Below are 17,570 nucleotides of genomic sequence, written 5' to 3' on the forward strand. Positions count from 1 at the left end.
AACAAAACAATAACCCACATTTAAAATAAAAGCAATTTATATACAAAGCAACAACCTTCTTTGTTATTACAACTAAGACAGCCCCTGTTACTAGAGGGGCAATTCAGTGAGATACATTGCACATAGTGACCACTACTTACTGAATGTAGTCTCTCTTGTTCTTGTTGGTGACAACTATTTCTGACCCACCACTTTTCAGTTCATGTTGATGAGTCTAAATGCAATATACAGAATAGGCCTTAAAATGAGATAAATACGTAAGACAATTCAAGTGCTAATATTAGGTGATTTAGTTAACTCCTGAAGACTGCAGAATTTGAAAACCATGAGAAATAGAACCAGTTTCAAGGTCACAAAAATAAACAGAATTTGGTTGACTGCTTTAAAAAATACATTTATTATTGAGGGATATCACACTCCAAGGGGGCAACCTCAATTCTTTCTGACGTGTCACAACAGATCACCTGTTATCACCATGCATACATGTTCTCAGTAATGCAGGCTTCGCTAACTGCATATGCAATGACCCAGCCTTTTTTAAGGCATTTCAAGGAAAAACCCTTACAGAACAATTTCAGCAATGGTCTCAGTAAATAGGTGAATGACTATGCATACCTGTTACACAGAAATTTGTACTACTAGAACCTCAATAGACAGATACCTGATTTTCAGTTCATTACAGATGTACATTTTCACGTTCTTACTTAGGATCACTTTAGTTACAGAAGACCACAAAGGCTATTATCCTACTTAGATCTACTTGGCACCTCTAATTTGGAATTTGTATTCAAGACCTGTGATGTTTCTACATGACTCATCTTGGACAGCTTTCTACTTAACAACAGATTTGTTTATTCCATAGCTCTCTAGTGCCTCTTAGAGAAAAAAAAAAACAAACCCTATATTATCTCCCAATGAAAATTATGATTCCAACCATTTCCGAAAGAGCTCATCCTTTCCAGCCAATCACATAAACCCAACCTCTACTCCAGATCAAGTAATGGGACTATGGATAACTTAATCTCAGTTGCACTCACAGCAACAGCTACAATTCAAGTACTATTTAAGAAAAGAATCCCATGAGTTATTTTTTAAAGTTTTGCTTATTTCCAAGTCCTTTGTCACATCCCAGCCAGGCTAACAGAGCACTGCCTAAACATGTGCCAGCTAAAAGATGCAGCTGATTGAACAAACCAACATGACTGTGAATGAAGGGGTTTTAATACCATACAGATAAAATCAGTTAAATTCATAGGCCAAATGGTTTTCTTTCATGTTTTGTCTGTTCTACATTATGTAAACATACAAACCTGACCAAAAAGTTCCTCATCAACTACATATCTGAGGTCCAGTTCTGTTGGATCATTTTCAAGAATCCATCTCAGAGAATTGTAATATTCACTGTCCTAAAAGAGAGAATTACAAGGTAATAAATACAAAATAGAGTAGCCACCTTTGATGCTACAGAAGGCTCCATTACAGCCCAGTGAATGCTGCTACCTAGGCTAACCCCTTGTTGGTTACAGAGCCTCTGCAATTGTACAGATGTCTACAATCTCAGGACTAAAAATCTCTCACGTAGCACAATAGTGATAAGATTTCCTCTGAAAATATTACATTCTATCACTCATTAGTATTTTCAGTCTCTGAAAGTATAATACATTTATTGTTAATAATCAAAAGAGACAAACTAATTTAAAATCAAGTTGAGACAGGGATCCCAAAGATGTTTATAGCTCATTTTCAAAACCTTAGAGTTTAAAAATATCTAAAAAAACACCACAGGAATTTCTGAGTAAATTTTTCAATATAGCTTAACTGACTTAAACCAGAGTCCAAGTCTCTGATTTTCAGTGGAATTTTTAATTCCTATACAACTTAAGACTTACGAAAGATGTAGCCTAAAATATCTTCAAATCACGCTCATTCACAATGTCATTCAAAACATATATACAATAAAGATCATGAAACCCTAACTTAAATGGGAAGTTCAGACTGGATATAAGGAGGAAACTCTTTACTGTGAGGGTAGTGAGGCACTGGAATGGGTTGCCAAGGAAGTTGTGAATGCTCCATCCCTGGTGGTGTTCAAGGCCAGGTTGGGTGACATGGTTTAGTGGGAGGTGTCCCTGCCCATGGCAGGGGGGTTTGGACTACATGATCTTAAGGTCCTTTCCAGCCCTAATTCTATGATTCCACAATTCTATGAAAATACATGATAAAGCAAATTACATACCACAGACTCCATATCATGAAGTGTTATTGGCTTTTGGAGCATCATCTTGTAGAAAGGACGAATAAAAAAGGCTTTAAAGAAGAACAAATAAATTTAATAGTACATAACTTAAAATTCAAAATATCCACAATATTAATCTAAATAGCACATTAAATAAAATACATACTAACCATCCAAAAGTTTGCCATGGTAGACAGCCATTCCAGCTACACGACCTATAAACTTGAAATAAGAGAGATGATCTTCATTGCAAAGTCCAGAGTTTGGATTGATCTGCAGAGTATAGTTATCTCTGAAGTTGAGGGAGGAAGCAAGGAAGAAAAAGAAAAACAAATTTTGTGCTATTGGAACTGTCCCAGATTTGAAGATCCAAAAGACATCACTAGTTAAATCAGATATTACTTTTCATGACATTGAAAACTAATCATATTTGGATTAATAAATTGCTAATCTAATACTAAACAATATTCACTGGCATAGCAGAAATAATAGTTTTGAAACACTATGAACTACCTTCCTAAGTTAGAAATCTACCAAAGAAAAAAGATTTAATGGCTATTGTTTTTACAGTAGTCAGAATAACATTCTCCACATTATTTGTTAAATAATGCTTCCTCTGTAAGTAGTAGATGGTTGCAAGCGGATGCCTGTCTCTGCAAAGATGACACAGCTTATGTTAGATTGCTGAAACAAACAAAAATACTGGTACTGTCTTTGCATTATTCTTCTGTCAAACAAAGAACTAGATGCAGAATACTGCTGTTAACTAAACTCTTCTATACAGCTGGGGATGGGGGAGGATTAGCTCAATTCTTAAAGTAGATATGAGAAATACAGTTGATCTACTTTCCCTAACTAAACTAGTTTTCATGTCTTCCAGACCTGTATTACTTACGTTGCTGAATATTCAAACAATCCATAATAAGGATTAAACATTTCTTTAGAGAGAAGGAAGAACCATTCCCTGGCCACTCCTCCATAGTCTAAACCTTTTTCACCATCAAATTCAATCCAAAGTCTTGCTTTAAGAAAATCTGCTCTCTTTACAGCTATAATTCTTCTATAGGAATCTTCAAGGATTGTTGTGCGATGAATTTTCATTTCAAATCTGTTTGGAATATCACTCTAAAAAAAAAAATAATGAAAAGATAGAATAAAATAATAAAATCCAGCATCTTCAAGTCTTACAGAGTGCACAAATTCTATAGACAAAGAATGACACACAAATCCTTTACTTAAATGATTTGTAAACATAACGCAGTATGATTGACACGAGGTTCTATTCACATAGAACTTGCATGGAGAGTTTCAGATACTAAACTCCATTTCATACCAAGAAAATAGGGTTAAAATAAATTCTTACTAGCATATGCTCAGTTGTTCTGCATGCACCAAGGCCTGGAATCTTTTTTTAACAATGAAAATTCATCATAATTTAAGCTCAATTTAAAAAAAAACAAACAAAAAAGAACACCAAAAAAAAAACAAACCCACTCAGAGTAAATCCCTAATAAACCAGGACTAAAACTCTGTTGAATCATTAAATTATTGTTTTCAGCCAGTTTATTTCAGCAATTGCTTCAGGCAAAATTGAGAAATTCAGTGAAAGTGGGGACAGGAAATTTCATCTCGTGTTTCTCTATGACTAGATGAGGATGATGCAATGAAACTCAATATATTTCAAATTTCAAAGAACACACCAAGTAGAAATACTGAATTTTTGAATGCAGAAGTATTTCATAAATCACTCGGAAGAGCACATGTTTGGATATGTTTCCTTTTTATTTTCTTATACTCCTTAAACAGTCTAGCTTAAATTACAAAAAACCCCACCTAGAATGCTGCAATTAAATGTAATGCCTATTTATATCCAACAGCAGCTTGATCCAAACTATAAGCAAAAAATAATTGCTTGGGGTGGGGGAGCACATTATTTGCCATTTTCCACATTACAAAATACTTTACACTACCATCTCCCTATTTAGATGGTGGTTGAAATCTATAGGTCTTTTTCACCATTTCAGAAAGCAGTAAACACCTCTAAATTAAAAAAAAAGTTAAAAACTCCTGCCTTTAGTTGCAAATGAAATTTTTAGGATTAAAACAAAAAAAGCTTAAGCAATAATAAAATCAATTCCTGAAACCAAACTTTGCTGATTAAAATAGTATTCAATAATTTAATCTCAATATAAATCAATCCCTAACCCTAAATTGTCATTTAGGTATTTGTGAATGTTTAAAAGGCAATAGTAACCTATGCTTTAAAATCTAGACATGTATTTAGTTCTTTAATGAGTACAATTACTTTGCGTGGCTAAGCTGTCTATCACTTCTCAGATTAGGATAATGACATTTGAATGAATGCCAGGCTTGTTTGACTTGGAACTCAAAAAGTGAGGTGCATATATAATTGCATGCAATTTACATGTCAGTTCAAAACACAGAGACAGGATAGAGACAGACTTGGTAGATAAAGGTGAACTAGGGGTCTAAACTCAAAGGCTGTATTTATATATGTAAAATATCTCTCAAGGATACCAAATTTGACTGCAGTTCTGCAGAGACTCATTGTTATCCTAATATCCAGATGCTATTTAGAGTCTTTTATGCTATGTGTTATAAATATATCTGGCACTGCCACTTCAAACTAGAACTTGCAAATGAGATTCATAAACTTAAGATTTTAAAGCTATAAGAATTTACTGCAATCACTTAGCCTGATCAAGATGACAGTACCAATTTCAATCTGGACAGTCTAAAATCTATTCTGAGAACTTGTATTTCCGTATGCTGAGTTCCAAAAACTAGTATGCTAGATCAGCGATTTCCAAACTTTTCTGTTGCCAGCCTACTTCCAAGTTCACGAGTTATTTTAACCTTTTAGAATTTCTACTTTCTCAATTAGATTACTCAGTCTCAACACTACATAAAGTCACCAATTCTGCTGTTAGATTAAACTCTAATCATTACCAAGTCACTGCTTCACAACTGTATTTGCGATCTGACAGTAAACTTAACAGCCATAAGCAGGTTACAAAATTCAATTTCTTTTCACTGTAACCTAAGCTTTCCTTTGTTTGGGGCTGTAAGTTTCTTAATCTTCTACTGGATTCCTACTGATTACTAACCTGTTTCTTCAATTTCTTTCTGAAGAACTCATACTTCCGCTTATAGTCCCTGGAGTAAGGCACAGCCTTTGGGGAGAAGAAAAGAAAAACAAAGAAAAAAACGTGCTTGAAATATTCTACCAATTCATGTAACAGAAACTAGTCTATATTTATGAAAAACAGACAAATGCATTTAAATTCTGAGAAAACAGGAATATAAGCATAAATGGAGACTTCCAGTTTATAAATACAGACAGTTCAAAACATCTGGAACGAAAAGTACTTCTCTGTTCAGATCATTTGTTCTGATAGGATTTATCCTATACTTTACTGTTCCATAGGATTTATCCTGTACTTTACTATTAGCTGATGTGAATCAGATCACTGACTGACCCAGATCAAAGTGACCAAAATGCTTTTGGTGACTTACATAACGCATAGTCCTTCCCTGCTGTATCATGACAGACCTGGCTACAATCACCTCTATTTTCCATGGACAGAGAAGGTTGTTTACATATGCAGGCTATTAATAAACACAGATATCAGCTGAACACTAAAACCCATCTATAATTATAACGTGCACCGTCTTTGCAATTAGTCCTGGTAATTTTGCACTTCGGATTAAGTGTCAAGGCTAGATAATTATTTTTCAGTTGGAAATTAATTTAATTCCTTTTAAAGACTTTTTTTTTTTTTTGACACTGTGGATAAAAAATAATATTTGTCTGCTTCAAGCCCCCAAACTTTCCAGCTACTGTGGAAACTGATTTTTCTTTCTGGCATTTTAAAAAACATTTCCACCAAAAGCTTTCTAAACAGTCCTGAAATCAAGAAATGAAAATGCCTTGCTTAAACACCCTGGAAGTTTCATCTTCTAGACTGAATATCTGATAAACGACGAGTTTGTTTGAATTCTATTAACAATATTCCTGAAAAATACATAAAGCTACATAACAAAAGCTTACTGGTCCAGTTATTGCCACATTCTGTAGTCGGGGATCCTCCCACTGTGTTTTCTTTGTATCTGCAAGACATTTCTGAATTAGTTCCACTAATTTAGCTAATGTTCAGATTTACGATGATGAGTGGGTGGAGAACACTACATTATACGTACTGTGGTTTATGAAGAATATTCTTCCATCTGTGTGAGTTCTTTCTTCCCACCCTGGCTGTAAGAAGGACACACTTTTATTACAAATTTCGGGCTGTATAGTTTTCATACAACTCAGCATGATCTGCAGTTGGAGGCATTCCTCCTTTCCATCTACCCTCAGCACTGGAGTTTAAAATACAGTATTTTTGGTATAAAAAAGCAGGCTGCATTTTCTCATGTGCAAGTTTCTATAGGGCTAACTGAAGTAGTTAAATTGTTGTATCTGCAAAAAAAGGTTAAAACTGTTTACTCACTGGTAATGGACCCAGGTCTACTGGATCTAGGGAAGTCTTTCTCCTCGGATGAGCAGAAATTTTCAGTCTTGGATCTTCCTTTGAAAACAAAACAAGCAGCATGTTACAATCCTTCTGTAGTTTTGCTTTTAATACTTTCATCTTTATTACTGATTGGGTAAAGAATATGCCAAGTACCATCTGGATAGTTGTTGCATATTCTATACAGCTACATAGGGAGAAGGTGTTTGTGTAAAATTTGGTCTTTCCATAATCCTGAAGAAATTAATATTAATTTTGAATCAATTTAATGCATTTCTCTGTTTCTCATTCACTGACAGTAATACAGACCTACTCTGTAAATGCTGAAGTCCATAAACACTCCCTAGTGGTGTGCAGTGCCACTCTGCGGAACTGTAGCTATACAACTCCCTCATCCATATTGTAGCTACACCTGGCCTGCTTTTCACAGGAATCTGCACTGTGCACTGAACCACGTGACAAATTCAAGGTAATGAATTTCCTGTAGAAGGTAAGTTCACAAAACCGATTTCTGTTAACAGGACATATAAGCTATCATAATTTCATAGTTATGACAGAAGTGTCATGTAGGAGATGCTTTATGTCTGCAAAACAAATTCCTACACGCATCAGTATTTTCTTCCTTCCAACCTAAACTTTCAAGTACCCATACAGTTTGTAAAATTCATCATGTTCTACTCATGACAGATAATGTAAATGACTTTGCATTTTTATTTTACATATGTTCCTTAAGGGACGTGACACAGCTATCTTGGCACTAAAGAAATCTAGAGAAGCTTGCTGAAAGCAGCAAAGCTTTGGCTTGAACTGTAATTTCAGTCCACAAGAGCAGTTTTCCATTACCCATGTTGTAGTTTTGGTATTGTGGTCAATAAAGAATGGTCTCCCATTAGGTGCATGTCGAACTTCCCAGCCTTTAGGGAGAAATCCTTGCTCCATTTCAGGCTGCTGCTGGGAAGACTGTTGTGATGAATCACTTGATGTTGCTTGTGATTGTCTTCCCATAGAAATGCTTTGTGTAGCTGACAACTGACCTGTTTCCACAGCAGTCTATGGTAAATGATAAAAAAAAGTATCAAATCAAAGCCTTGTAGAACAATGTATTTTTTCTATTAACCTGTGTTTTGACTCATGAAAGAAGCTTCATAAAGCAAGTGCCAGACACTATACAGATTTCAGTCTAATATCAACAACATTGACTAGCAATCACTGCATATGGTTCAAAGGTTAAAAGAAGTCTTTACGGTTTCTCATCAGCTATCACCCTCCAGAAGGCTTTCATGTACATTGATAATAGAGTGACTTGCCATAAATATTACTGTTCCTAACTCTTGTTGCATTCTCTCACATATTTTATGTAGTGCGTTACCAGTTTATGCCTTTTTTCATTTCAAAGACTTCCCTAAACTTTACTTCTATTATGTGAAATGCTTAAATGGTTGAATGATTACAAATATTAATAAATCAGAAGACAGACAGTACCTGTACAACTGGTTTTACCCAGGTAGTGGTTCTAGAATTGTGATCTATATAATATGACCTCCCTTTTTCATCTTGTCGTTCTTCCCAGCCTGGGGGTAATCCAGATGAAGTAGGCAGTAACTAAATATTAATGATAACAGAAGAAAAACATTAAGAAAACTATGAAATTGACCAAAAAGGCTTTCCTCTACCCAATTAAAACAACAAAACAAGACCGTAACTCAGAAGGTTCATGATTTTCACAAACTAAATAAAATAGAAAAGCAGTTTTTAAGTCCTTACTGAATAGTATGAAGTAACAGGGTTTTTAATATTCAAGCTCCTCATCTAAAAGGAATCATATGTATACCTGGTTTAGGTATAAGCTGATCCCCTAATACTTCGGCTTAGTTTGCAGCATCACCATGAAAACATAATGTAAGAATGGTGGTACAGCTTTTAATTACAAAGCAAACAATTTGCAAAATAAAACTACTGTCGTCGTGGGAAGACTACTTCCTTCTGCATGCATTAAGCTAATGATAAATTAAAATCACAAAGTTGGAACATGAAAGCTTTATAACCGAACTCCAATCTTGCTAGACTCATAACTGCAATTTTGTTAGGGCAGCTGCCAGAAGCAAAGGCCAAATCTCATTTAAAATATCAGCACGTAAGAAACAGTTTTAAATTAAAAACTCCTCCAGCTTCTCTGCTACCCAAGCCTGTGTTTCTCTGGGGAAAATGACATACCACTGGATGTGCAGGCTGCTCTTCAACTCTGTATGTTTGCAGACTCCCTCTTCTGCTGGAATGGTTCTGAAGTAGTAAAGAGGAATGACACATTAGTTATTATTGCAACTTTAAGGATGGCAGCAAACGGTCAACAATGGTTATCACACTTTAAATATTACAGTTTTCATCTTGAACAAAGTGTCTTACTTGTTCTGAAACATCAATCAAATCTAGTATTTTGGAAACTCCTGTTTTCATACTCCTACAAATACTAAGTTCCACACTCTATTATAACCTTTAAACAGAAAATAGAGGCTTGTGAAAGTTCTGAAAACCCTAACAACAGATGTTTTCACATGTAAAATACTGGAGTTAATTATAAGCAGTTGCATTAAATTGAATTTACAGTATAGAACTTACTACATTACCCTGTCACAGTACACTAAAGCCTGTGATTGATCAGGGCTAATGTAACTTTTCAGAGATTAGATTAAGTCAATAATGACACGATTTGAGAGTCTGAGACATTCAGTTTGAGAAGAGTAACTTAATCCCTGGACTTTCTGTAAGCATCCACCTTTCAGCCTAGAATCATATTTAGATTTCATCTGCTACAATTAAGCAACGGTATTTCATCTTGCTCCAGAACTTCCCAGATGATTTGAAGGACTGTTACCTCTCCATGTACTCTTTTAAGAATATTTAAAAGAAAAAAGTATAATTAAGTTTTTTTAGCTTTTTCTTTGGGGTGATGAAGGTAAAAAGAGGCAAGATTGTCATTCTAGCTGGCTCGCGCAAATAATTTGAACATCTGCCTCTTCCTTCGCTTAGGCCACCCAAGCAAGCTGAAATAACAGTTTTCTTGTTATCCACAGGATTCTGAATAGCAGAGATCCAGTAAAGTCTTGTTACTTTCACTTTGCTGTTTCTAGCAACACTAATGATGCTTTTGTACCAACTTAGAAAACCAGTCAACTCCAAATTTCCATTTGAAATGGCATTCTCAGCATCACAAAAGCTAATGATTTTATTTAAATACCACAACCTTACAGACTGGATGGTCTGGGTCACCTCTATAGGCTTTCCTGAATGGACAGTGGATTTCTCAAGTCACGTATCAGGTTACCAGGCTGTTTGTAGAGCTCGGGTTTCACAAGACAGCTGAGCATATTTAATTGCTTGCTACCACCAAAAAGACATGCCTCACTCCTGGCTATGTACTCCTGCTGCTTCCCCTTTGCCACCATCTTATTTATTAGACAAAACAGCATGCTGTTTCAGCTTGCTAACTGCAAATAAAAACAGAGCTGAGAGGAAAAAAGAGAATAGTTTTCTGCTGGGCTGGCAAGCTGAACAGACTCACTGAGAGATCACACAAGTTTCCTGACTGGCACACGGCTGTGGAACTGCATGAGCAAGGTCCCATTTTCACTGCTACGGAGGTACCAGTTTTACTCAGACCAATCATAAACCTTTCTGCCAATATTCACAATGAAAAATAAACTTGTCCTAGTGGAAAAAGTAACTAATACAGCACAACTCCTTTAGAAATAAGCTTTTAGGATATAGCTTCCTTCATCTGTAGTTTTCAGCATTCAGTATGACAGTAGAAAGGGTAGATTTACAGACTGTAAAACAGTTCATGCAAGTCTGTTTCAATCTCAGGCAGAAATTCACATAAGTGAAGTAGGTAAGAATAAAATGTTTGCTTTTTAAACTGTTCCAGTTTAAAAAAAAAATCTTAAATCCTCTGTATTTGAGATGAAATTAAGTATTTATGGATCTATCAGTAGTAACATTTTGAGCAAAATATTGTAGATATTTCTATCCATTAGAACAATGAGAAAAATAACTTACAGTATAGGTGGCTGACTGGCCAGTAGCTGAACTTCCAGAGGTAGTAAGTCTGGCATTCAATTCTTCTGCAAGATGAGTCTGTATGTCAGAATTACTCTGAGAGAGAGGTATTTGAAGGTTCTGATTGCTATACATTGTTGCCTCATCTTCAGTTATAATTTCCCAGCTCTTTAAAAAGAAAATAAAGAAAAAATAATTTTACAAAGTAGTTCCAAGTCACAAATAGTTAAGACCAGCTTTTTGATTAGATAAAAAAGTTAACTGCATTTCAGAAACATTCAGAGATTGTTTTCACCTCGGGGGAATCTCTGTTGTCGAGATTTTCTGTATCCTCTGATATCTGTCGACGATGAGTGAACACATGCTGGGCCTCCAACTGCACGCTACCAATGTCTGCAACAGCTACATTGTCCCTGTTGGAGGAAGGGAGGGAAGTCAGCACACAGTAGCCATGTTTTACCTTTCAACAGTAAGCTAGGCTAACAGCAAAAACACACAAAAGGAAAAGACACAGTGAGCTGTGAAAATTAATGCAAAGTGTTTAAAAAGAATAAGCACTCACATCCACATGAAGCATAACTAAGAAACAGAGAGCAGTCCCGGAATTATTTTTGTAATTCACACACTAAGAAAAAGCACTACAATTAAAAAAAAAACCAAGGTAAATAATTTAATGCAGTGCCTGTTGGGAAGGAGGAACCAGGTTCAGAGCTGGAAAATGAATTCCTTTCCATTTCTGTAGATACTATCTCTTACAATTGCAACCAGTTTCTATTTGAATGCATGCTTCCAGAAAACAGAAAGAATACCATGCGGTTAAAATGACCATTAACCAGTGATCATTACACATGGGCTTGAAGGTTAAGTCATGGAAAAGCTCTCTACTAATTCTCAAGCTGTTCATTTTCTGGCTGTCCTTGCTGTCACTATAACTAGAGTGAACTAGTTACACTAGTTAATATAAGACCTGAATTTTCAGGCCAAAAGACATACTGAGCAGTTGGTCTTTTCCACTGTGTTCTTCTGAATTCGTGATTGACATAGTAGGTCCTCCCGAGGATGTCTTGCCTTTCTTCCCAGCCTGAAGGCAGCGGAGGAGATTCCTGCTGCTGCTGCTGTGGCTGGCTAGCAGCATCTGGTTGGTCCAATATAATCCATCCAGGCTGGGAGATATAATATTAACTACATTAATATTACTAATAGACATATGGTAAGTCAGTACCAGATCAAACCCAAAAGCCTAACGTATGTGTTCTTTTTTTAGGCATACTGACAAACCCACTCCTTTAGTCAGAAAAAACACTCCAGAATTTTTGTGCAGTCTTACAACTTCCAAGATACAAGCAATTGCCTTCTGTTTAAAACACTATTTACAGTTTTGTGATTCCTAACATCCATTTTTACTATAACCATCCTTAACAGCTGAAGACATTTGCTAGATTTTTCAGCAACAAATATGTCTTTCCCACCTCTAATTCTTCTGCCTGTTCTGTGGTTTCTTCTTCAGACCCATTGCTTTTAGGTAAGTATGTCATTTTTAATCGAAGGTGGCCTTTAACTCTTGATTTATGGCTGCAGAAGAGAAAATAAAACATTCTAGTTGTGCACTTGTTAAATTGTTACCTGGAAATAAAAACAGCTGAAAAAGCACTGCTAAAGGATTCCTTTTAAGTCTTTCAACACAAACTTGGCTTTTTACAATTTAATGAAGATAAATAACGATATTGAGTTTTCAGACTTCTGAAAACCCTTAGATTTATGCACCACAACTAGAAACCTTTCTTTCCAACACACTCTTTGGAAAACTTCACTAGTAACCAATGAATAACAAGAACAAGAAAGTATGAATCATGACAATTTCATTCATATAATTATGATCATTTGACTGCATGCAGACAATCTATCAAGCATTATATAGGACTACTTTGCCTAGAATTTTAAGTTACAGCAAGCTGATACTTCAGCATCTGCCTCGCTGTGTTTATCTTAATGCCTCATTAGAAGCTTGAAAACAGGATTTCCCCATATTGATTTTATTTAGTTTTTGCACTTGGAAAAGAAACCTGCCGAATTATCTCATCCATTTGACTATAGGTATATTAAAAAAAACAAAAACCAAAAGACAAACACCCCTGTCCCAAAAAAAAGAAACCCACCAAAAAAGAATCCTGAAAATACTGAGTGAACCGGATGCCTGCACATGATCTTAATAAAGACCAAAAAGAAAAAAAAACAACAAAAAAAATACTAACAAAAAAAACCAAACCAATTCACATCACTAAGATCTCATGCTTTGGGTTTGGGGTTTTTGTTTGTTGCCATGCAAAAAAAGTGAATTAGATTTTCTGCTATCCATAAAAATATTCATGTTGATTTAGAAACACAGTGGTTTATAAACATGTTCATTCAGACTGCATTTTAGTTTCAGAAAGGCCCATATCTCTTTGACAGAATTAGCTTACTCTCTTTTTTTCCAATACAATAAAGTAAAGTACTGCATTTGAGGATTAACATACTAATAATTCTTACTCAGCTTGAGGTATTGGAAAGGTAGTAACCTTATTATTAATATTCATCAGTAAAAGCAAATATGGGCAAAACTGAAGAACATGCGTTAGCAACACTAAAGCGCCTAAAAGTTGTTACAATAAGATTTTCAGGCAGAAAAGTGCCCAAACCTGTGGCACTACAGAGCACTGCCCAATTCCCGTGGTAGCCACTACAAGAAGAAATCAGATTCTTGACTAACAAGCAACTGAAGTTAATTTATGTAGAGACAATAAATATTACTCTTGATTCATTTATAGGATAGGAAATGTAATATTCAGAAAAACAGGAGATCAGAATGAAACTTGACAGTCACTAATTCTGTTAAAACAATTGATCTGCTCAAAGTTAAGAACTGTAAAATACTTTTGCTACCAATGTGGCTGAGAAAGACCTATAGATCCCACATGTTCTGATGTTATTTCTAAATTGGAACCTATTATCTGAAAAAATAGACATGCATTTTATGTATTTTATTTCAATACAGATTTCTTATAACTGCTCAGATTTAGGTTAAAAATCTACATTTTAAAACCAAACCTGTAACAAGTAACACTAACAGAATTGGAAAAAAAAAATCTTTTTTTTTTTAAACACAGGTCTTAAATGTTAAGCAGCTTTTCAGTTTAAGTTTTTAAGTATAAGTTCTGCTTATAATTAAGGTCAGATGAAACTGCTTACATGAAATGGGCAAACAAAAGAAACAGGAAGGCAGGAAACAATTTCAAGTTGAAGGGATAAAAGAGTTACAGGGTAATACTGGTGACCAATTTCACTGTTCAGCAAAACAGTAAACTGGTTCAGATGAAGTTATAAAATGAATTATACCATGGCCTGAAGAAAAAATGGTTTATTCTTATGAAATTGTCTGTAAGTATTTAAACAAATTGTTGCGGTTTAAATCCAGCTGGTAGCTAAGTACCATGTAGCTACTCACTCACGGTCCCCCCTTCCTGAGTGGGATGGGAAGGAGAACCAAAGGAATGTAAAACCCACAGGCTGAGATAAGTACAGTTTAGTAAGTAAAGTATAATATATTACTACTACCATCATTAATAATAATGATAAGGGAAACAACAAGGGGAGAGAATATAAAACTAAAGGGTAAAGGGAAAAAAAACGCAACAAAAAACACAAGTGATGCACAATACAATTGCTCACCGCTCGCTGACAGATACCCAGCCCGACCCGAGCAGTGATCTGGGCCTTCCGGGTAACTCTCTCCAGTGTCTATACTGGGCATGACATGCTGTGGTATGGAATACCCCTTTGGCTAGTTTGGGTCAGGTGTCCTGTCTCTGTTTCCTCCAGGCTTCATGTGCCCCTCCTCACTGGCACAGCATGATATCCTAAAGTCCTTGATCAGAGTAAGCCTTACCTTATTAACAACTAAAACACCGGTGTGCTGTCAGCACTGTTCTCAGACTAAAGCCAAAACACAGCACTGCACCAGCTACTGGGAAGAAAATTAACTCTATCCCAGCCAAAAGCAGAACATAAATGTTGACTTTTTAGTAGAATCGCAAATACCTTACTCCATTGATCCTCAAATTTCTTCCATGAAAACATAAAAACATAGACAGTGTTTACCTATGTACAAGCAATTGCATAACGGCATTTTTTAGATATGAAACTTAGAATTATTATGGAGTATTTACTAACCTTCTTGGATGAAGAACAAAATCCTTAAATGTATATGGTCTCTCCATACTTGGATTTTCTGTCTGGAATAAGACAAGTTTTTTCAAGAAAAATCTGTACCCAACACTTGAAGTTAAAGAAAATGATCAGAAATTTACAGCGAGTTTCTTCACAGGCCAGATAACACTTTAAAACGTAAATTACAGCTTTAGGTACAGTAACAGCAATACCAGCTTTAATCTTAGTTATAAGACTAAATCCCCAGTTCATGAAAAAAAATTACCTTTCAGTGTATACATATATTACAGTTTCTAAAGCACAGGAAAAAACTGTTAAGCCTGACAACAAGAAACAGAGTCTCAATTTTCACATTTAAAATATCTGCCATAACTTCTCTTTCCTCCCTCAGTATTTTTCAAATATTTTTTACACAGAATGCATGTAAAAAAACATTTCTAGGACTTGGGGATAAAATTAATCACAGAAGAATCTATTCCGAGAACACCTCCGTTCCAATTCACAACAGTGAAGTTGCTTAACAGAAAAAAGCACAGAAGTAAACTGACATAAGTTTATAAATACACATTCCACAGACAGGTACAGAAACACACGAGGGATCATTAAAGAAAACAAAGATACTTCTTTTTCTGGTTGACAAAACTATTTCTAATCCATGTGAAGTTCTGCAGTTCTTACAAAACCATTTGATTTTTACAATACCATTTGTTTAGGAACATTTGTCAATCTCTTTCACGAGCCCTTTCCTCCCCTCCTTTTTCAGCTGTTTGCAGATTCTGGGGAGTAACTTTATGTGCTTGTTAATCAAGACATTTTAACCATTTCCAAAAGTACTCTAGAATACAAGGAAAGACTTGAGACTGCTTTGCTTGTAGGCCTTTTATTTAAGAACAATGGTCATGATGCAATCTTCAAAGACCAAAGTAACAGTATTTTCAAAAAATACCTAATTTATGTCACTATGTGATTAGAAAGAAGTAAAAAAAAACATAAAACCCAGAATCTAAAGGTTAGACATTATTAAGGGAGAGATTTTAGAATTTTATTTGGAACTGCTGAAATTTGTTATGAAAAGTCCTATGAGTAAGCTGTCTAAATTTTACTGAATGTGATAACTGTTACATCAAATCTCAGAAACAAAATGCTCTCTTGCATTTCGGACATCTTGGTGTAAGCCCTTACGAATACAATTTAGAAATACTACACTCAAGTTGAAGTGTTCCACCCTCACTTACTTAAAATGCAGATTTTCAACCTGTAATGATGTGTGTGTTACACTGGTGTAATGCACAAGAACAGGTCCTACGCTTGCAATATGAATTACCTCACAACTAAGGTAAATACTTCTTTGAAATTAAAACTGAATTAACATTGGGGTTTCGCTTTGTGGGTTTTGGGGCTTTCCACACCCCACTCCCCAGGATTACATTATTTCTACCAACATAAACACACAGACACTGTGGAAATACATCAGAGGTGAGCAAAAGATCATCTTACTCTAAGTTTTATAATTATTTCATGACTTTACAAATACAACAGCTGCTTTAGATTCAATGCTAGATTACACTTGGATTAATACATTTTTGGTTTGGAAAGAGCAGAATCATATCTGCCAACTATCTTACTTTGTAGATGATTTGCCCTTTATAAGTGTTCCCAAGTGTCAGTGCTTCTTGTTACTAAGAGTCTGTATTTACATCATATCAAGCAAAACCAAAACTGCTTATAGTAAAGAATTTATAAACTGATTTGTCCAAGATATATTTACTCATGTAAACAAAAGACTTTCAAAAAACCGCCACGTGTATTTGGGCCAGTAAAGTAGAATGGATTTAGATGGCAAGACCAAGTCGTTAAGGACGAGTAACCAGGAAGATGGAAAGAAAGAGGAGACAGGAAAAAGCCAGCGTTTGAGGAAAGGTGAGAAAATTGCCATGAAAACAATTCAATGAGGTTCTATAAATTAATTCATGCTAAGACAAAACAAACAAAAAGGAAATGCACCAATATCTCTAAGTCCAGATAGTGCTGTCCAGCTTACGAATGGGCACTGGAAACACAGTCAGCCCTCTAAAAAGGGACATTATAGCCAGTCTTTCCAACCCACCTGACTGAGGCAAAGGAGTTAGTGTGATCTCATATCCCAGTTACAATGGGAAACAAGATCTATCTGTAACTACTCCTGACACAGCTCCTACTGGAATGAAAGAACAACTGCCCTTGGAAAGGTTCTGCCATGGTTGTTATTCAGTCTCTAAAACAGTTGCTGATAAATCTGTTGGTATTTGCTAATGTTTTGAAACCTCAGAAGAAAATGAAAAGGTTTACATATTTCAGTGCTCTTGGTGATATTTGCTTAAAACTAACAATGTGCTTTGAAAAAGGAATACAAACCCAAAACCTAAAACCATATATATATATATTAAAAGAATGTACAAAGCAGCCCTAGCTCTATTTACCACTATTCCCCACTTACCCTTTCCTGTATCTGCTTATAAGGAATATTAAAAGTAAATGTATACTTTAACGTATTTTGAGAA

At 35.4% G+C, this 17,570-nt stretch overlaps 1 protein-coding gene across 4 annotated transcripts in view; it reads right to left on the reverse strand.

Annotated features, from left to right (window-relative positions):
* Positions 1–17,570, reverse strand: part of NEDD4 (NEDD4 E3 ubiquitin protein ligase) — a 58,383-nt gene that overhangs the window by 6,690 nt on the left and 34,123 nt on the right. For 2 of the 4 annotated variants that reach the window (XM_057398091.1, XM_057398061.1), the window contains 17 exons: positions 15,034–15,095; positions 12,294–12,396; positions 11,818–11,987; positions 11,120–11,237; positions 10,825–10,992; positions 8,986–9,051; positions 8,254–8,373; positions 7,615–7,821; positions 6,751–6,828; positions 6,458–6,512; positions 6,309–6,367; positions 5,365–5,430; positions 3,132–3,361; positions 2,407–2,528; positions 2,237–2,307; positions 1,311–1,406; positions 141–214 (listed from right to left, as the gene is read on the reverse strand). In XM_057398091.1, coding sequence (XP_057254074.1) covers positions 141–214; positions 1,311–1,406; positions 2,237–2,307; positions 2,407–2,528; positions 3,132–3,361; positions 5,365–5,430; positions 6,309–6,367; positions 6,458–6,512; positions 6,751–6,828; positions 7,615–7,821; positions 8,254–8,373; positions 8,986–9,051; positions 10,825–10,992; positions 11,120–11,237; positions 11,818–11,987; positions 12,294–12,396; positions 15,034–15,080 — 1,850 coding nt within the window. In that variant the 5' untranslated portion in view covers positions 15,081–15,095. Of the gene's footprint in view, positions 1–140; positions 215–1,310; positions 1,407–2,236; positions 2,308–2,406; positions 2,529–3,131; positions 3,362–5,364; positions 5,431–6,308; positions 6,381–6,457; positions 6,513–6,750; positions 6,829–7,614; positions 7,822–8,253; positions 8,374–8,985; positions 9,052–10,824; positions 10,993–11,119; positions 11,238–11,817; positions 11,988–12,293; positions 12,397–15,033; positions 15,096–17,570 lie in introns of those variants that run through there. The other 2 variants (XM_057398071.1, XM_057398081.1) reach the window with 2 other exon arrangements.

This window comes from Pezoporus wallicus, unplaced genomic scaffold (assembly GCF_028554395.1).
Source record: "Pezoporus wallicus isolate ANWC-B61680 ecotype Strahan unplaced genomic scaffold, APGP_CSIRO_Pwel_v1 contig_3952, whole genome shotgun sequence".
Taxonomy (NCBI): Eukaryota; Metazoa; Chordata; class Aves; order Psittaciformes; family Psittacidae; genus Pezoporus; species Pezoporus wallicus.